The 21,149-nt window shown below is 50.0% G+C and overlaps 1 protein-coding gene across 3 annotated transcripts in view; it reads right to left on the bottom strand.

Moving 5' to 3' along the window:
* Window positions 1–4,471: 4,471 nt before the first annotated feature.
* Window positions 4,472–21,149, bottom strand: part of Snx29 (sorting nexin 29) — a 416,575-nt gene continuing 399,897 nt past the window's right edge. For all 3 annotated transcript variants that reach the window (XM_029544359.1, XM_021209353.2, XM_021209354.2), the window contains one exon: window positions 4,472–8,214. In XM_029544359.1, the coding sequence (XP_029400219.1) occupies window positions 8,085–8,214 (130 nt within the window). In that variant the 3' untranslated portion in view covers window positions 4,472–8,084. The remainder of the gene's footprint in view (window positions 8,215–21,149) is intronic.

Below are 21,149 nucleotides of genomic sequence, written 5' to 3'. Positions count from 1 at the left end.
TAAAACCATCCCATGGAAAAAGGACAGCACATTCAACAAATGGTGCTGGTTCAACTGGCAGTCAGCATGTAGAAGAATGCAAATTGATCCATTCTTATCTCCTTGTACAAAGCTCAAGTTCAAGTGGATCAAGGACCTCCACATAAAACCAGAGACACTGTCTCTAGCTGCATATGTAGCAGAAGATGGCTACATACAAAAGGAGGTCAAAGGAATACAAATTGGAAAGGAAGAAGTCAGGGAAGAGAGGCCCCTTGGTTTTGCAAACTTTATATGCCCCAGTACAGAGGAATGCCAGGGCCAAGACGTGGGAGTGGGTGGGGGGGGGAGTGTATAGGGAACTTTCAGGATAGCATTTGAAATGTAAATAAAGAAAATATCTAAAAAACCAAACCAAACCAAACAAAACAAAACACCAGAGACACTGCAACTTATAGAGGAGAAAGTGGGGAAAAGCCTTGAACTTATGGGCACAGGGGGAAAGTTCCTATACAGAATACCAATGGCTTATGCTCTAAGATCAATAATTGACAAATAGGACCTCATAAAATTACAAAGCTTCTGTAAGGCAGAGGACCCTGTCAATAGGACAAAACGGCAACCAACAGACTGGGAAAAGATCTTTACCAATCCTACATCCAATAGAGGGCTTATATCCAATATATATAAAGAATTCAAGAAGTTAGACTCCAGAAAACCAAATAACACTATTAAAACATGGGGAACAGAGCTTAACAGAGAATTCCCAACTGAGGAAACTCGAAAGGCTGAGAAGCACCTAAAGAAATTTTCAACATCCTTAGTCGTTAGGGAAATGCAAATCAAAACAACCCTGAGATTCCACCTCACACCAGTCAGAATGGCTAAGATCAAAAACTCAGGTGACAGCAGATGCTGGTGAGGATGTGGAGAAAGAGGAACACTCCTTCCTCCATTGTTGGTGGAATTGCAAGCTGGTAATCAGTTTAGCGGTTCCCCCAGAAAACGACATTAACCTGAGGACCCAGCTATACCACTCCTGGGCATATACCCATAAGATTCTCCAACATGCAATAAGGACACATGTTCCACTATGTTCATAGCAGCCCTACTTATAGTAGCCAGAAGCTGAAAAGAATCCAGATGCCCCTCAACAGAGGAATGGATACAGAAAATGTGGTACATTTACACAATGGAGTACTACTCAGCAATTAAAAATGACTTCATGAAATTCACAGGCAAATGGATGTAACTTGAGAGTATCATCATGTGTGAGGTGACTCAGTCACAAAGAAACAAACACGATATGTATGTACTCACTGATACGTGGGCATTAGCCCAAAAGTTTGGGATACCCAAGATTCAATTCACAAACCATATGGAGACTAAGAAGAAGGAAGACCAAAATATGGATGCTTCAGTGCTTTTTAGAAGAGTGAACAGAATACTCACAGGAGGAAATATGAAGACAAAGTGTGGAGCAGAGACTGAAGGAAAGGCCATCCAGAGACTGTCCTACCTGGGGTTCCATCCCATATATAGCCACCAAACCTGGATGATATTGTGGATGCTGGGAAGTGCTTGCTGCTGGAAGCCTGATATGGCTGTCTCCTGAGAGGCTCTGCCAGAGCCTGACAAATACAGAGGTGGAAGCTTGCAACCAACCATTGGACTGAGCTCCCTGATGGAGGAGTTGGAGGAGGGACTGAAGGAGCTAAGAGGGGTTGCAGCCTCATGGAGGGAGCAACACTGTCAACAGGCCAGACCTTCTGGAGTTCCCTGGGACTGGATCACCAACCAAAGAGTACACATGGAGCAACCTATGGTGTTGGCCACATATGTGGCAGAGGATGGCCTTGTTGGACATCAGTGGGAGGAGAGGCCCTTGGGCCTGAAGGTGTTTGATGTCCCAAGTGTAGGGAAATGCCAGGGCAGGAGGACAGGAATGGGGGGGGCACCCTCATAGAAGCAGGGGGTGGGGGATAATATAGAGGGTTCCCAAAGGGGAGATCTGTAAAGGGGAAAACATTTGAAATGTAAATAAAGAAAATATCCAATTAAGAAAAGAAAATAAAAGAAAAGAAAAGAAAAGAAAAGAAAAGAAAAGAAAAGAAAAGAAAAGAAAAGAAAAGAAAAGAAAATTTTGGCCCAGAGTCTGTCTTGGTTTGGCTTTCTGGGAGGCTAAGCATCCTCCACAGGAATCTTCCTGGAGAGCATCCTGCAGGGGACATGGGGTTCTAGAAAGTTCTCAGAAATACTTATGCTGGCAGTTGACATGTAGAAGAATGCAAATTGACCTGGGAGTCTTCTAGTGGCCTCTCCTATGAGGGTAAACTAAGGTATCATTGGTAAGGATCCAGCCTGCCTCAGGGTTTACAGCTAGCTGAATGGGGAACTGCATGTCAATGAGGCTGAGAGGGCCAATGCATTACCTCTGTTCATGGAGGGCCTGCCTGACCAGATGTGAGCCAAAAATGCAATGAACTAGACAGGAGTCTCAGACTCTGCCCTTGGGATGCAGAGTATAGGGTCAGAGACTCTGATGGGACTGTCACGGGCAGCATGGAGAGACATGGAGAGGAGCCGGTGCTAATGGCCATCCCCTGCAACAGTGAGCCCTCCTGAGCCACTCTTACCCTGGAGCAGTGCTTCTCAACCTGTGGGAGTCAAATGACCCTTTCAATAGGGCTCATAGCATATATTTATAATTCATACAATCATGTAGCCAAATTACAGTTATGAAGTAGCAACAAAAATGATTTTGTGGTTGGGGGTCACCACAACATGAGGAACTGTATTAAACGGTTGTAGCATCAGGAAGTTTGAGAACCACTGCTCTAGAGAGGGAAATGGCAGCCATGGGGTGCTTAACTAGTTAAACTTCCAACGCAGGTTCCTGATACAGAGACTTAAAGAGACTATGAGAAACTTTGAGCACTCGGTCCTAAGTAGGAAATCTCCATCAAGAATCTGTCCTCAAGGCTTAGGGGACAGGAGACAGAGGCGATGAGACTCCAAGGCCTGATGCACATGTGAGCTCACAGACTATGGCAACAGCACAGGGGAAGGGCTCCCACCCCCAACCAAGCAGCTATCTGCAACTGATACCTGCTACCAAAGAATGTCATTTGTCTTGTTTGTGCATTAACCACACCTCAGAGCAGGCCTGTGCCCAGGAGCAGTGGACCAATGTAGAGTGAACTCAGTGGTATTTTGCAAACTCTTTGTCTAATTTTGGTGTGGCCATGTATGTGTGTGTGTGTGTGTGTGTGTGTGTGTGTGTGTGTGTGTGTGTGTGTTGGTTTTTTTTTTTTTTACTTATTTATTTTGATTTTCATTTTTGTGGGGTTTTTTGTTTTAGAGAGTGAAGGAACATAAAACTAGGTGGGTAGTGAGGTAGGATCTGGGAAGAATTGAGGGAAGGGGAAAACATGATCAAATATATTATATGAAAAACATTGTTTTAATGAAAAGTTAAAAAAAGAGAGAGAGAGACTGTTGTGGAGGGAATGGTGGTAGCCTGGAGTGTCAAAGGTTTATCTTGGAAAATGAGCTGGACCTTACTAATCTACCCCCAAAGGTCAAATACCTTAGACAAGGGCATCTAGTCATCCCAACAAAGGCCCCAGACCTGCTATTACAGAAAAGCCAGTTGATTTTTCCAGTTTTGCTGCTCCTCCACCACCCACACCCACACGCACACTCACACCCACACACTGAGAGATAGTGTTGGCATTTTGATCCCAAACAAACCTTTCTACCCAACAAGTGGTTTGGTGTGGCAGTTTTACTACACCCTCATTTACAGGACACACTGAACACCAGGAACTGGGAGCTGAAGCCACAGTCTGGGAGCACAGAGACCATCAAAACCCTGGACCAGAAGCCACCAACATCAGACTTCCTCCAAGGACCTCAGTCTCTGGTGCTTTTTAGTGGTGATGGTGAGGGTGGTGTGGATCTCCCCAGGCTGAAGGCAGACCAGCTAGAGAAGGCTGTGTGTTTGTCTGGCTGATCTCCCAGGATGCCCCTGGCCATGCCTGGACTGACAAATTCAAAAGTCTATTCGAGCAGGACTTGCCTTGCTGCCTGCTGTTAGCTCCTTTCAATGCCATTCTGATGCCATGAGAAGCTGTAAGGACAGCTGTGCAGGAGATACAGTCCTCAAGGGGCTCATTTCTCGTCCTTACTTACCTGGGTCTGGACTGTAACCTGTCATGAGGATGGGATGAGGTTTTCTTCCTGTGGAAGATTATTATTCTACATTCCACGATCAGTTTAATACTACAAGTGACTCCCAATGTTTAATTCACCAAAGCTGTGTTAGCTGAACCACATTTTGATATGTAGTGTTGCCTGAAGTGATAAGTGAACCTTCTAAACTTTAGAGGCTTTCTTGTGATGTGTATGTAGTTCATTGAAATCCCAGCTGTCAGTAAAGAATCTAGACAAAGGAACCACAGAGAAGAGAGTCTAATTTAGAAAATGCCATTTTAATCCCCTCACTGAAAAGGCTTCTCTCAACCAGATTGTAACAAAATCCACAGCTTATTCCAAAAGAAAAATTTAATACAAGAGATTTTAGAAAATTAAACATATTTGTTTAAAAATTCTATCGTGTAAACCTTAACATAAGAGGGGAGTCGGGATAGCACATGCTCAGATCTCTGGGATGTTTGCACCCGCAGGCTCCAGACAGGGCTGTGGCAGCCTCAGAGCCCTTCCCAGGGTGGGTGGAGATAACAGATCAGGGCCTTCTCTGCCCTGGAGGTCCCAGCTCTCAGGTCCTCTTCCCAGGTGCTCAGCGACCTTCTGGCTCCTGTGAGAACCATTGCCACGTGTCCCATGTCCCAATTCTTGCTGAGCCTTCCCAATCTGTCCTACTGATGAAAAAGAAAACAATAAACAAGCCTCCCTGTGGTCGAGTGGTTGCCTCCTGGTAAGGGCAGAGCTGAGCAGGCTGCAGGTGGCACTGCAACAGGTGATGAACAGATGTCTTCAGGGCAGGAGAACATGGCCTGTGAGAAGTGAACCCCAGGCCTCCACACAGCAGCCACTCCAGCCCTGACGCTGCCCTCTCTCCCCTCCCCACCCACTGCCTAGACTTTACTTCAGATGCATAATGGAGACCACATATCACAGCAACAGGGCCTGAACTTTTTGGCACAGAAATATTAGATAAAATATACAGTGCTACAGTTGTGCAAAAGTAGCAAAACCAACCTAAACAGCAAACACTTAACACTATCTTTAGTGAAATAGTGCACAATAGTTTAAAGAATGTTTGTTACAATAGACCTTGTTCATAAGGAGGTCACAGCTCCCAGGCCAGGACGTGCCTCTGGAGTGGGTAGCAATGTCTCTAATGGGAATGTTGAGCAATTGGGACTGTTATTGCCATGGGCATGAGGCCGCTCCTTCTTGCATGGTTCCCAGATAACAGAGCAGGCAGGGGCAGGGCACCATGGTGAGACTGCCTGCTCCTGAGTCGACTGTCCCTCTGTCAGAACACTCGCAGGAGTCCCTCAGCTTAGCACACTGGGTGGGTGAATGCAGGTGCAGGTGCAGGCTGCCAACGTGAGGGAGTCTGGTGGTGGACCTGGGAGAACAGAGCCCAGACTCTCCTTAGGGGCCAGTTGTGTCTACAGGTTACGCAGACAGACGGAACAGGAATAGATGACACAGTAACCAAGGCCTAGGACACTGTGACTTGCCTTCAGAAAGTGTGAACTCTTACTGAAACAAAGTTTTAGCAGCCACAAGAAAGCCAAGGCCACAGTCAGGGGAGGGTTAGGAAGCAGACTCCTGTAGAGCTGAACTTGTATCAGACTGGGCGAGCACAGCTCTGCATTCCCTGCTGGGCCTCAGATCTGGGGAACATTGTGGAAACAGCCTTCCATCACCTGACCCTGTCCTGCATTGCTCCGCCTGAGTCCCAACAGGCTCTTGTGAGGTATAAGAAGGGCAACCTGGAACCAAGAGTTTACTGGGTTTCTGTGGAAGCAGGGTGTGGGCAGGGCTAGAGTGTGGCTCACAGGAGAGCTTTTGTCCAGCACTTGCAAGGCCCTAGTGTCAATCCCCAAGATGGGGAAAAGGACTGGGTAGGAGGCAGATGTCAAGGAACCAAAGGGCCTATGAAGTCCCTGGAACGGAGCCTTTATATTCACATTATGGCAGAGTTAGGCAAGTTCCCCATAATTAATCCTAGAAAACCAAGGTCTCAAGTCCAAGTGCCTGCCTGCCTGCCTGCCTGCCTGCCTGACTTCTGTTCTTCTGTCTTTCCTGCTTTAACTGCAGGTGCTGAATGTGAAAGATGGTTCTATATATGCCCTGTTTGCAGTGAGAGAGCTCAGACTCTTAGTGACACATGTTTAGGCTAGGTGTCCCAAAGCCCTGGTGCTCAGGACTCTGCTGTGGGAGACGTGGGAGGTGTAGCAGGATCCTGTCTGTACTGAACATGATAGAATATGAAGTATCCCCATGCTGGGTCTCCCAGCTCAGGAGGTGAACTTGGGGCTACCAGAGCCTCATAGGGCCTTTCTGCATGCCTCAGTTTGCCCAACTGCAAAGTGCATGCCCAGCCCACACTCTGGGTATGGCCTTTGTGTGAAGCCTGAAGCATCTTAGGAGACAAGAGAGGAACCATGTTGGCTTTCTAGGGCTGAGAAGCCTCTTGGGTCCCCCCTTCCCAGGAAGCTCAAGAGGGCTCCCCTGCTCCCCCCAGCTCCTGCCCCTAGCCATGAGGGAGGACAGGTATGCTCTGCCTCACCTGTGCACAGCCCACCTGTCTGTCCCAAGGAACCCTCCAGAACTGGAGCTGTTCAGGCCCCTCCCTGCACTCTGAAGTCCTCTCTGGCTACTCCCCAAGTTTTCCAAGGTGCCAGACCACTTGCCCAGGTCTAGCTTTGAGCTTCAGCCCTTCAAGTTCATGCTCAGGCTCCCTCCCACGACTGCCTAAGTCGTCGCCCCTGGGTAGACGCCACTGTGAACTCCTTCCTTGGCAGACAGAGAAGTGCACACTGCTTGGTCTGTGGTCCCTTCAGCAAGTTCCTCCATACTACATGAAGTCAGCAAGGAGGTTCTGACCTAGGGGGACAGACCACCACAGACAGTGGGTCCTGAGAATCGGGGAGACCCAGGCTTGATGGCAGAGGAAGTCAGAGCTGCAAAGCAGCTGGATCTTATTCCTCTCCATGCCGGTGAGCCTGGGACTCTAGGCTGGGACCCTGAGACGAGAGCAATAGAACTACATCTTGTAGGGACACAGAATCCTGCTCCCACTGAGATGTTAGGAGACAGTTGGTGCTAAACACGTTCAGAGGACAATCATTCTCTTTTCAGTTCTGTACTGGGTCTGAGAGCCTATAGGGCCAGCCTTCCACAGCAATGTCCAGAGCCAAATCACTAGTGACATGAGGTCACAGCCACCGATTCTTGGGCCAGAGTTTTCAGGCTGCTGCTGAGGGCTGGAGGGTGGAGGTCCTTGCTGGGGCAGCCTCAGGTTTCCTATGTGGATGGTGCTCCCTGGAGCCAGCAAGGATAAGTTCCTCAAGAACCAAGTCACTGCCAATTGCTTTGCTAGGCCACTAGATGGAGAAATCACATCCATACCAGCCACGTGGCAGTGCCGTTGGGTGTCTGAACGCCACAGGGGACAGAGGACAGGGAAGGAGACCCCATCCACCAGCTGCAGCAGGCAATAGCATCAGGAAATTCAAGAGTAGAACAGTCATTCTAGTTCCCACGTGGGAAAGCATCACGGGTGGCATCCGAAGGGTCCTTCTGCCATGTGCTGGGCGTCTCAGCCAGGAGCCTGGGCCGAGCCTGGTACCCACTGTCTGTTGGCAGAACTGGAGGAGGTGACAACCATCCTTGGCCACCCTGGGTGTAGTGACAGAGTCCCCACCTGTGTCTGTCCAGCGAGCAATGCTTTGCTCTAAGGACAGAGACCCAGCAGCTAAAACTGACCAGTTTAATTGGGTGGCATGTGGCAGCAGGAAGGGTGTGTTCTCTATGGGGACATGGTCATCCTGCCAAGGTGTCCAGGGCCAGCTGCCATAGCAAGGTTGAGCACAAAGTGGCTGGGGGCTGAGAGTCCACCGAGGTCAGAGGTCACCACTCTGAGGTTCCACATTGCGCACCTCCCTGGGGTGGCCTCGGGACAGCTTAGGGAAGCGGGAAACTACTTTGGTCCTGCTGCTCTTGTTCAGCGGTTCTCCAGGTTGGGTGATGTCCCTGAAAGACAGGAGGAGATCTGGATAAAGTCAGAGCTTAAATGCAAATGACACAGAGAGGAATGGAGTCACATGTGAGACCAGCAGAAATCACACAGAGGGAGGAGTATCTGGCCAGCTCCAACTGGTCAGTGTAACTGGAAGAAATGAGGTACAGTGTCAGTGTATACGTTTCTCACTTTTAAAACAGCCTGGAAGGCCCACTAACCCGGGCTTTGTCTGAGCTAGCTTTAGCTACCACGCCCGAGCCTGTTTTGAGGCTGTCACTATGCAAGTGCTCGGCCATGCATCCCTTCATCTCATAGCAAAGCCTCATCCCAGAGCCAAAGATAACAGGCCTCCTCTGAAACGCCTGCATGGGGGGGGGGGGGCAACAGCTGTGCAGCCATGTTCAACTGGGTCCTCTGCTGGTGTCCACCCAAGAGCATAGGGCATTTGCCAGTGTTTGGTGGCCAAGGCATGGCTCATAGCCTTGGGGAAGGGGCTGAGGGCTGCCACGTGACATGGAAGGGCCAGAGCCAGGCTGCAGATATGTGTTCAATGGACAGATCTGCTCTTAGACTCTCAGCCATAACCCAGGATGCCCTGGAGGGCCCTTGGAAAGAGGAATGTATGTGGGATACAGTCTCAAAGCTTTTCTTCCTCCTTACCCAGCCCAATATTACTAGTCATCAAACATCTACCCATCAGGACAGCCCATAGTAAGACAACCTGTGTCAATGACTTGGAAGACATGGGTGGCCACCACTTAAGGCAAGTGGTGAAGGCACAACCTACTGTGTCCATGAAAGTATGGGGGAAATGCATTCATTCCCCTCGCAGATGCAGCCCTACTCTGAGTGGACCGTGGGCTTTCTCCTCTTTAGCTTTATCTCTAATCTGTGGCAAGAGCTTTTTCCCATCAAGTTCTGTAAAAGATGAGGAGACAGAGGGCCCACTGAGCATGCATACAAGGTGGGGACATGTTGAAATGAGGGGTCAAAACAATTGTGGTGTCAGCTCCAGCAAGAATCTTCCTGGCAGAGGGGGTAGGAAAGGAGAGGGAGAAAGCCCTGGCCAACAGTAATAGAGGGCTTTATGGGGACAGTGGCTAGGGTGCCAAAATAGGGGTGTGCGGTGTGGGGGCCCCACTACAGTCTAAAGCTGCTGTGGGTGTGCTGGTGCCTGCCTGCTATCCTAGCAGCCCTACGATATGCATACATTTGGGCAGGGAAAACAAGAGGATCAAGACAGACTGTGAAACATGACAACCTGTGCTAATTCCAGCCTCAGATGGGTGATGGTCCTTCCCATAAATCAGTGGTGATGCTGAGCCTGGTCCCTCAGTTCCAAAGGTTTCAATGTAACTCAACCAGTAGTTCTCAAAGTCTAGCAGCAAACCCACCCACTGACCATCACCCCTGAGTTCACAACTTCAGCCTGGGCTCTGGGCATGTGCCTGGGCCAATCCACTGCACATGGCGGGCAGGGGGTGCTTAAATGCTACTAGACCTTGTATGTCTTAAGCAATCCTGGAGTCCCCTCACTCTCACTGGGCACTTCCTGTGGTTCCTCAAGTGGCACCTTGAGGGTGACTTCTCAGGACAGTGATGGCTGTGTCCATGCAATCACTCGGCCTCCTTCAGACCATGCATGCCACCAGGCCTGGAGGGTTTCTTGTCCAGTGTGCTATCATACTGCAGGTAAAGTCTTACTGGGACATGACCATGTCCAGTCACCTCCCTGTTGGTTTTATTCCCACAGTATCAGCAAGGTAAGCAGCTGTGACACAGACTGAGTGACCTGCAGAGCAGCAACCACATGGACAAAGTCTTGCCTCTAGCTCACTCTCCAGAGGTGCTACCTGCAGGGGCAGAGCCTGGCAGCAGAAGAGGGCAACCCCGAAGCCCATGTGCTAGTCAGTTGTTGGTGAGAGAAGAGACCTGGTTACTGCCCTAAGCGGTCTCTCTCAGACCTGCCAGGTGAGAAGTGAGAACAGCCTTACAAGACAACAGCCTGCAGCACACAGGAGGATGCTGAGCTGATATTCTTGGGGTCTATTCTGGGCTCACAAAAGCAGTTCTCAGCCCAGGTGTGCTCCAGAGTCATCAGACCTCACAGGACTCATTTAAAGCTTTCTGGAAATTCCAGGGCAGAGGAATCAAAGCACCAATCAATATAAGAAAACAAATCTACTGATCACTGAGGGTGAGGTGGCTTTTTGGTGGGCTGGCAACTGAACTTTGAGACGTGACTTTGGACTGTCTATAGAGGAGGTACACACATCACACTAGGAATGCACTGAGTGCTCTACAGTACTTTCCTAGCGCTGGACGCCACTCTCTTCATTTCAGACTAGGCCTCACCCAGTAACTAAGCTCACTGCAGCTGGAAGCCAGAGCTCAGTGGAGGAAGCCCTCAGAGCAGGGCAAGGCCACTACACTTGCTCTGTGCCAGCGCTGCTCACCTCAGGGTTCATTTCCAGATAAATGTAGTGAGGACTTCAGCCTCCTTCCCCAGCTTCCTTCCAGAATGAGACCATTAGGACAAGAATGTTCAGACAGAAGAAGGTGGCCCCTCTGCACTTTCCTTGCAAGGCAAAGGGGGTGTGGCCAAAGAGACTGCTTCCTCTGTCCTCGCTAGCTTGGCTTTTCAGCCTCAAGCCTTTTAAACTGAAAGAATGACCATCCAGAGACTGCCCCACCGGGGGGTCCACTCTTACACAGTCACCAAACCCAGACACTTTTGTGGGTGTTAACAAGTGCTTGCTGACGGAAGCCTCTTATAGCTGTCTCCTGAGAGGCTCTGCCAGGGCCTGACAAATACAAACTGAGCACAGGGTCCCCTGAAGGAGCCAGAGAAAGGACCCAAGGAGCTGAAGGGGCTTGCAGCCCCATAGGAGGAACAACAATATGAACTAACCAGTACCCCCAGAGCTCCCAGGGACTAAACCACCAATCAAAGAGCACACGTGGTGGGATTCATGGCTCCAGCTGCATATGTAGTGGAGGATGGCCTAGTTGGTCATCAATGGGAGGAGAGGCCCTTGGTCCTGTGAAGGCTGTATGCCCCAGTGTAGGGGAATGCGAGGGCCAGGAAGTAGGTGTGGGTGGGTTGGTGAGCAAGGGGAGGGGAGAGGGAGTTTTTGGAGGGGAAACAAGGAAAGGGAACAACATTTGAAATGTAAATAAAGTAAATATCTAATAAAAAAAAAAAGAAATGTGGAATCTTATTTCATTATGTCCTAGAATAGGTAACACAGAAAATGGAGCAAATATAAACAGAAAAGCAGAGGTAAGTGGCACACGTGTGTCCCCTGAGCCCTGGCCTCCAGGGAACAACCCCCTTTTGTTCTGAACATACCTTCCTTGAGCTACCTACCGTCGTGTGTGTGTGTGTGTGTGTGTGTGTGTGTGTGTGTGTGTGTGTAACTTACATACTGCTTTGTTTGTTAATTCTACACATATGCACCATGCTGCCTTCTGCTTCTCATGCAAGCCATACATTGTTGAGCTTCTCTATGCTGCTTCACAGAGATGGGGATGGCGTCTAGGTGAATCTGGAGGTAAGGTTCATCACAGACATGCTTGGGGGCCAGGAAGGTGTTCTCCTGCCCCACCAGGGCACCTTGCCTAGTTTCTTCCATGAGGGGACTCTGGCAGAGTTACTCTATGTAGCCTAAGAGGAAACTGCCTGTGGGAGATCCATCAGAAGTACCAGAGGTCCAGAAGAGGGACACCAATGACAACTGACTCCCTAGATACCAGTGTTGTCCCTGAGGACATGGTCTTGGAAGGTAGGGACTCCTAGGAGTCATGGAAGGGTGTCAAGCAGAGAAGACGTTCATTCAAGGGCAGAGGAGCCAACCAGTGCTTACTGTGACACAGGGCGCCATAAGCTTCCAACAACATTGTACTCTCATGATCGCAGGAGTCACACCTCCAACAGGTGCTATTGTTGGGTGACAAATGCTACAATCAGACAGAACTGTGCAGGGGCAAGAGGCCCACCTCTCTCTTGGGGACAGTGAGGGCAGACTGCTATGAAATGTCCAAATCACTCTGAGGCCTTGCTTTTGTGGGACTACACTGACCTCTGCCCTTTCTTGTGGGATCACTGGATGTTACCCTTCCCCAGGATGCACGGGAAACACCAGAGACCACAGAGCAGACAATTGGGCTCTTACAAACTACTGTTTGTTTGTTTGTTTGTTTGTTTGTTTGTTTGTTTGTTTGTTTTTGAGACAAGGTCTCGCTCTGTAGCCTTGTCTCGTCAGAATTCACTATGTAGATCGGGCTAGCTCCAACCTCACAGCTTCACCTGCCTCTACAACCCAGGACAGGTGTCACCAACTGCTCTCTGAAGGCAGCTCTGCCTTCATTCTGCACCTGTCGCTGCTAAGCCACAGGAGGCAGACAGGGAGTGTCTGCGAACCAGGGACAGCTAGCCCAGCCTACCCTCTTGTAGGCCGAGGGCATAGAGTCTGCTTTTACATCCGCTTTCAGAGCTCCAAGAAAGTGTCTCAACGTCATCAGCCACTGTCCTAAACCTATAGCACCTTAGATCTCAGGAACAACCCACCCTTGAAGACAGTGGGAGCTCAGAAGCAGGATCAATCATCTCATGAGAATTAGACTCTCTTGGGGCACCTTTACAGAACCAGAATTGAGTAGTGATCATTCAGGCTACCCCTTGCCTAGGACTGCTTAGCACAGGCTTTCCCTGTGTCCAGGCTTAACCTCTACCTTTGTCTTGTGGAATCACGGGATATTCACATCAGTATCCTAGCAACTGCCAATGCTTACAAATGGCAATTGTGTTTGAAATCCTGCCCCACCTTTTACTCGTTACTTTCTTCTTCCTCCTTTGAAGTGAGTGGCCAGGCCTCACATCTTCAAACTCTCAGAGCAGGGGCTCTGGTTATAAATCAGGACAGAAATGGATCAGTACCTCACCCGATCCACCAATGCATTCAGTGATGTAGCACAAGGACAGAACACTTGCCTCATGTGTGCAATGCCCATTTCCAGCACTGTAAAAACCAAAGAAACCAGACCACCACCACCAGCAAAAACAAACAGGCCAACACCACAGTTAGCAATATGCCTGCGGCCCGGCTCACATTCCACAGCTCTAAACACAGGGCAAGCAAAGCAAGGACCATCCATCCTGCCTTAACTATAAGTATATGTGTGTGTGTGTGTGTGTGTGTGTGTGTGTGTGTGTGTGTGTGTGTGTGTTTCGGGGGCAAATGGCTGCAGTGGCTTACTCTGCAAAGGCACAAACCTGGGACCCCAGGCACAGATTCTCTGTTCTTCCCTGGCCTGGGACAGGGGCTTTCTGTCACCATCTCCTATCTATGGGGTCTGCAGTACAGGATGAAACCCTGCAGCAGGGATGGCCCCATGCAAAGGACTCACAGCGGGGCAGGTGGGACTGCATCTAGCCCCAGAACTTGGTTCCCCTACTTTATGACATTGAGAGCAGAGGAGGCTCGGGGATTTTCTGAAGTCTCAGTGGGCCATTTTAAAGGAGTACTAGGAGCAGTACCACAGATGTTTATAAGCAACAGGTACCTGGTCTCAAAGCCTCCCTGCTCTACCTGCACATCTTCAGGGCATGCTGCCATCTGCTCAACCAGCAGGCTTGGAGGTCACTGCAGTGGCACCTAACACAGTGGTTTCCATTTCTTTCAAAAGGGACAAACCTCTGGGTGCCTAAGTAGTTCAACTGAGCTACAGCCATTGTCACCTCAGCTTGCCTGTCAGCCACGCATCCAACAAGGATGCTCATCCCGGTGCAGACCCACTGACAGTGCTGAAGAGGTCTGAGGTCCAGGGGAGAGAAACCAGAGTTCAGAGAGGGCACGTGAGTGTCAGAACATCTAGGCCCTTACTTTAGAAATGCCCCATCTCCGGCTGGCCCTCTCCTACCCAGCACTCAGGGCCATCTTAGCAGCAGCTGCTCCTCTGGCAAGTGCGAACTCTGCCAGGCCTTGTCATCTATGCCCCCTACCCACAGTTGGCTATTCTTAGGATGGGGCTTCTGAGACCTTGAGTTATAAAGGCAGAAAATGGCCCCAGGGAGAACTTCCATTTGTAAAACTTCCACCTAATTGCATTGATGATGCCACTGGCTTCACAGGCCAAGGCTCAGCCCTAAAAATCAAAATGGGGACCAGCTTAGGCTGAAGACAGTGGACAGAAGTGACAGAGGATGAGGAGAGTCACTGCCTGGACTTGGGACTGCACCAGCCCATCTAATATGCCACGCTTCCAGTATCTAGACACTCGGGGCTGCCTTGCTGGGCAGGCGGAGGAGGCACCAGTCAGATCCCACTCTAGCATCAGAGGGAGGTGCGTGCCTGGGCTGCCTGATTCTCATGTAGAAACTTCTATCCTCACCGGCAGGGGGGCAGAGGGTGCTCTAACCTGGAAGATTCCATGAACGTCGCACCTTTCCTGCTGGGCTGTGTCCCTCGGCCTCTAAGACCTTTCACTTGAGAGTGTGCTCCACACGCCTCCTTCATGGGCTCCTCTAAGCTACTCTGTCCTCAATGACCTTACTCAATACGGAGTACCAGGTCCCTGCACATGGACAGCTCCTCAGTTTATACTTTGTGTGGGCCTCTGTCCTCGGGTTCTGGATGCACTACCTCCATGGCATGAATGTCCAAAGACCTCATGAAGCCCATCTCCTGCATCTCCGAGTCACCATTTACTAAATGGCAACCCTCACGCCAGCAGTGTAGCCATGCACTCTCTCAGCCATGCCCAGACCTTCAGTACTGCGTTCTAAACACACCAGGGGCTGACAGCTGCGCCCACCCTTCTCACCTCCCCAGAGTCATCTTGCTTCAGCCTCCATGATCAAACTCCTCCCCCAGTGTCTCCCATCCATTCACTACACTATGAGCTTTCCTCGAACTGGCCCTTCTGCTCACAGGGCCTCTGCGCCTGTGGTTTACTCTGCCTGGACCTGCCTCTGAGGGACATATACCGTGTCCATTACCCTTGAGGGCTTCTCTAACCACAGTGACACATCCATACCAGACCTGTTTCCACTTGTCTCTGAAGCAACTCTCAGCTGGTATGCATGCCCCCCCTCCCTGGGCTCAATGTCTGTGTCGCTAGTCATAGGTGGGAGCATGACTCGCCTTAGCACTACCAGCATGGCTGGCATGCATCAGGCATGCACCCTGCATTTGGTGGAAGGCAGCTACTACTCTGGGCTGTGCTCCTGGCCCGCCTGGGCTACTACACTGTCAGATCCTAGGCAAGCTAAATGAACCTGGTCATCCTTTGAGTACTGGGACTAATTTGAACCATTTGATTCTATAACTGCACATGTGTGAAGTTTTCCTTTTTTTTTTTTTTTAAGCAAGGAAGGTAGCTGCTTAAACACCTCTAATTTTCTCATCATGTTTTGTTCATTTTTTAGTCAAAACAACAGTTTGAATCACAGCAGTCTTGTGGGTAATGGGAAATAAAGATTTTCCTTCTTGTTCATGGTAATTGTTTGTAATTACCAATCGATCAATCTGGTATTCATATTCCCCTCACTGTATCCTTCATGGGATTAAAAGGAAACATGGATTGCATGACTAGAGCACCTACTATGTGCCTTTCACAGGCATAGCACTAATGCTGTAGTCCCACACAGTCCTGTTGGCGTCTCCATGTTGCAGGCACACGTGAGGATTGTGAGAGTAGCGCACAGACAGACTGAGCACTTGAGCCCACCATGGCCTCACTGACTCCCATCCTATGCACTGAGATCGAAGGGGCTGACCCCAAAAATCAGAGTCCTGAGAGAGGTCCACACCAGCCCTTCACTGCCAGACAGTAACTATCCCAGACTGTCCCTGGGGTTCAGAAGTGACTTGTGCCAGAGAAGGTTCCCTTTCTCACTGCAGTGGTCCAGCAGCCATGGAAACTACAGCAGCCAATGAAGAGACCTGGCTGGGGACCTAACCACAGTCCACATGGATGAGAGTCATAGGTCATCATTCTGAGTCTGCCCCTAGATGAACTGTGGCTGATTCTTTCCCATCTGTCACACTCCATGGCCTGACTGCCATTTCATTCTGGGGGGCAGGGAAGGAGCCCCCCAGGGCCAGGACCTCAGCCGTGGAGTCTTACATCCAGGCTGCAGCTGTCTGGCTATGTACTCAGTCCCCAACAGGTTTCCCATTTTCCCACCTGAGCTGAGGGGTGACTGGAGGAAGTGAGCCACTATGGATAATCCCCAGAGTTACCAGAAGGGTGAATGGAACACACCTCATGGCTGGCTGAAGAAGTCCAAAGAACCAATGACTGTCTCAAGACCATTTCTATGACACCATTTCCGTATGAATGTTCAATCACGGCCTTGGTGTGAAACTTGGCCTCTTGGGTAAGAGTTAAGAGTCCAGGAAAAGCAACTTACTATAGGTGACAGAAGGTTTTATTACTTTCCCTTGCCAGCTCTTTCCAGCTGAGTATCAGGACACACCATCAGAACCGATGGCCACCATCAACTTCTTTATTTCCTGGGCTTACAGAGAGAGTTCTGCAGGAGGAACAGCCTGAACAACTAGCTGACTTAGCTCACCAGCTGCAGCTAGAGCTTGTCTCTTACTGTGGCTGACTTTGCCACTCAGGCTGAAGGTATATCTGAAGGCCTCTCCGTGGAACTTTAAGACACATCTTAAATGGGGTCGGTGACTCTGCCAAGGATGGCATTCCATATATGCCAGGAAGCTCAGCAGGTACAGAATGCAGTGCGAGGATGCCCCAAGTTCCTCACACAACCTATGAGAATGGATCCCTGGCCCCAGTGCATGGTGTACTGGCCCCTTCCTCCCACATCACCCCTGCTCAACCTGTGAATCTGTAAGGGCTGACTGGCCCCTCCCCCTCTGCCCTAGATGGGATGCAAGGAGTCACCTGGGGCCCCACCAAGAGACTAGTCAAGTCCAGGGCCTCCTAGCCTGCCATCTGCAGTGGGAGCAGTGCTTGGACTTGGGGCTGCCATGACCTAGGACTGATGTTTTCTGCACAGCAGTAACGAGGCAGGAGTAGGTATCTCATAGGTAGTCCAGTGAGATAGCCACGCATGGCCACTCTAGACAGCACATTTTAAAGTTGGGAGGGAAGGCTGTGTGACTACCTGACCCACAGACAGAAAAGCTCTCACCAGGATGGGGTGGCACCATGGTGAAATGAGTCACCTCAGCACCCGGTACCCAGGTGCTGCCACCACACCTCCACTATTACAGGGGGGTTGGTACTTCTTTTTTTTTTTTCACTAACCCTAAACTGGATGGAGGGTACTGTGCCAAAAATAACCTAATCTGTTTCCCTTTTTCCAAACTGGATGTTCTGAGGCTCCAATGTTTAAAAATAAAAGCCACGAAGTAGGGCAGGCAATTGTAGTAATATCTCTGCTGCTAAGCCATGTCCTTTGGGGACTAAAGTGAGACTCTGAACACAGAAGCTAGGCTGTAAATGCAGCCAGAACTGCACCCTGCAAAGGCACACACTTGGTGGCATTTCTTTTAATACTCTTAAGCCTCTGGGGTCTTAGTGACTCAGCTCTGTTTTACAGGTAAGGACACTGAGGCAGAGAGTGAGCCGGGCCACAGGCTGTGAAGGTCTAACATCTATCTGACTTGCAGGTCTGTGAGACCAAGTCTCACTCTTTCTGCATTCACATGGCTGCAGTGTGGCCGGAGCTCCACCACTGCAGTCTGCAGTGAACATACTTGCTGTGCCCCTGACATCTCAGAATGCCACATACTCTCTGCCCTGTTTCTATGGAGCTCAGGAATTCTGTGCACATCCCCACTAGTGATGCCAGCAGCTGTAACAATTGCAGCTCTGTGGTTCCTGCACAGCTCAGCCTCAGCATGCCAAGTGCCAACACTGTCTGCAGAAGGGGAAACGGAGGCACAAAGCCTGTGGAGGGGCAAGTCCACAGTCACCACGTTAGTGAGGAGGACACAGCCTCAGGCCACACCCAGCCCAGAGCCTGACATCTCCACAGATGCCACTACTGAGTTCTAGAAAGGAAAAGGTGCCAAATGGCTCTACCAAGTGGCAACAGGATGGCCGCTTCCTGTTGCATTTGTAGGTTTTCAACCTGCCTTCCCAGAACAAGTCAGTGGAAAACATCTGCAGCCCTATCGGCAGCAAGTTCCCAAGTATGAACAAGAGGAACCCAAGCAGCTCTGCTCCTCTTTCCCAGGCAGTGGCCTACCACGGCTCCCGAGCCCCTGTACCCCTCCTGGGCTGGCAGATTATGGGTCTCTATGTTCTAGGGCCATTTAGCATAGTCTGGGAATATTGGACACACAAGGCACATCCCTGCTTCACCTGTGTTGATCCACTGTTACACTGATGGGGTGGCAGGGATACCACCACAGTTGTGAGCACACCACCTGCTGTGTGTGGCCTCTGCCAGCCTGGCAGCCGGGAAGCGGACAGCTTGCTACTCTTGATGCTCTGAGACTGTGTTCCACAGCCTGTTCATACAAAGGAGAAACTTTGGGAAACACTCCCCTTCGACCCTGACAGTTCCTTCCCAGCTTCCCCTCTGCCTGGCCAGGGCTACATTCTACCCTGTCTCAGGACCCAACATTGGCCATCACTGCTTTTCCTTCCTCCTTCTTTCTTTGGGCACCTCCACCACCTCAGTGACTCCCAAGTCAGTCGTTCTCACTAGTGTCCTGGGAACTTGCATCCCGAAGAAAGATGCTCCAAATCCCTAAGTAAGAGGAGTCTTCGTGACTTTAATTCCAAAGTCAGATTTGAAGATTGCCCCAACAAGGACTTGTTCTCAGAATATCCTCTATGTTTCCACTCACTATTATAGCAACTCACAGTGACCAGTGCAGTCAACGGGTAATACTAGCTTGGGTTGGACTGACATAGCAACAACCTAGAGTGAACTCCTTAGGCAGAGAGGACTCCAGCCAATCCACCAGCACTGCTACAGTAGTGTGTGTCACGCCTACCTCTTAGGGAGACTGTAAGTACACAGACTCATGCTTCTGCCTGTGATACATCCTATGCAGTAAATGCACTAGCGTCTTTGCAAGGATGTCCCTTTATTTGCCATTTCACTCAGCATTTGCAAAGGCAGGATGAGCGACAGGGAAGAATGAAAACGGAGAGGAGGAAAGGAGAGAAATGTGAACTTCAAAACACAACGGCTCAGGAGTACAAGGCTAACAACCTCGAGTGCTGTCCAGTGCCTCCTAACTAAATAGAGATGCAAGGACAGAGGCTGCGCCCTGCCCTGGGTCAGACAGGAGCTACCTGGGTAGATAATGGGGATTGGAGTGCTGCAGAAGGACAGAGTCCAGCAAAGCAAGCTGTGATCCTTCGCACCCCAAATGCCAGTGCAGTCACACTTATTTTTAAACCCTTTCTGCTTGGGGCCGTGTAGCTTGTGCATCGGTGATGCCCTGAACAGCTCTGAAGTAATGAGGACTGTGGAGCCTAGAGGGCTCTTGACGATCGCCACACTGACTCAAGATAAAAAGTTCTGAGCTGTACGAGTCAGTAACATCTTTTGAAGCAAAAAAGCCTCCACGTGGGCTCAAGTGGGCCCTGACAGAGCACATGGCAGCCCACTGCGACCCTGGGCTAAACTTAATTGCTCTCTGGGAGAACATGGCTCTTCTCATCTCAGCAGAAACTATATTTAACAATGTTTGGAGTGAAGCAACAGTGGGTGGAGAAACACGACCCACACTTCTGCTGAACCTCCACGTGGGGGTCTGGCTGTGACCTACTTTATTCTGTCTCCCCCCATCTGTCCCTCCCAGGGGCATGGACACTTCCAAGGGATGAGTTACACTGCAAAGAAACATTTTAATGATAACATGTTAAGTGGCAGCCTAGCAAATCATTGAGGCCATGTGATGAGCTGCCTATTTCTTCTGAGAACTCTTGAAGTCAGGCTCCCTTCCTTAGGGGCCCCACCTCCACCCCGGGTCTGAGCAAACCTCTGCAACAGGTTACACTCCTTGGGACCCACCAGGAGAGCAGAGACAACATGGGGCTCCTTGGGGACCATCCTTCTCTCAGATTCCTTGTCATCCATCCTTCTGGGCCTGGCCTGGAACTCCCTTATAAAGCCTAAACTGCTGAAGCTCAGAAGGAAAGACTAATTCCCAACATATACCCAGGCTGGAGCTGCCCAAGAGATGAGCTAGTGTTCTTCATGATGTAACATGGCACTACTAATAAATGAATAGTGGGGAAATGTGGTATCCCAACTGATCTCCTATTTAAAAGAGATCTTTCAATACACAATGCATTAGACTTATGTCTCTTTACAAAACCTCAAGAAAAGAAAAACCAGAGAGTGACTGACTCAGCTACCACAAAAGGATCTTTGCAGAGAGCAGCTCTCTGTCTGTCTGTCTGTCTGGTCAAAGCTCAACCTGGAAACTCTGGGCACATCCCACAGACAGAGTAGAAATCCACCCATTTCTGGTTAGACCATCGCTGTGTGGTGAACAGGCAAGGTACCTTTCTGCATACTGTTTTAAGGAGCCTCAGTGGAAGGACACTCTAATTTTGTCCCAGCAAATCACACAGACTCAGACAAGGGCTTCTCAAGCGAGATTCTCAAACCCACCCTTGGAGACCCACAGGCCTTTCTCTGAGGCTTTTCACACCTGGGACTTCCACAAGGAGAGTATATTAGAAATAGTATCATTACCTTCCCATGATGGAGACCATGAGAACTACAGGAATTCATGATCTTGGTCATCTTAACTCAAGGACATAAATGCTCCAGACAATGAAGACCTTTGGAACAGAGGGACAGGGCACTGCCTAGATACATCTTCCCAACAACAGCACAGAGCTGTGGGCACATGGCACCAGCAAGCAGACGCATCATGTGGGCACATGGCACCAGCAAGCAGACGCATCATGTGGGCACATGGCACCAGCAAGCAGA

Source organism: Mus pahari, chromosome 12, assembly GCF_900095145.1.
Source record: "Mus pahari chromosome 12, PAHARI_EIJ_v1.1, whole genome shotgun sequence".
Lineage (NCBI taxonomy): Eukaryota > Metazoa > Chordata > Mammalia > Rodentia > Muridae > Mus > Mus pahari.
Note: the sequence above shows the minus strand (reverse complement) of the source record. Positions and strands in the feature narration are given on the sequence as shown.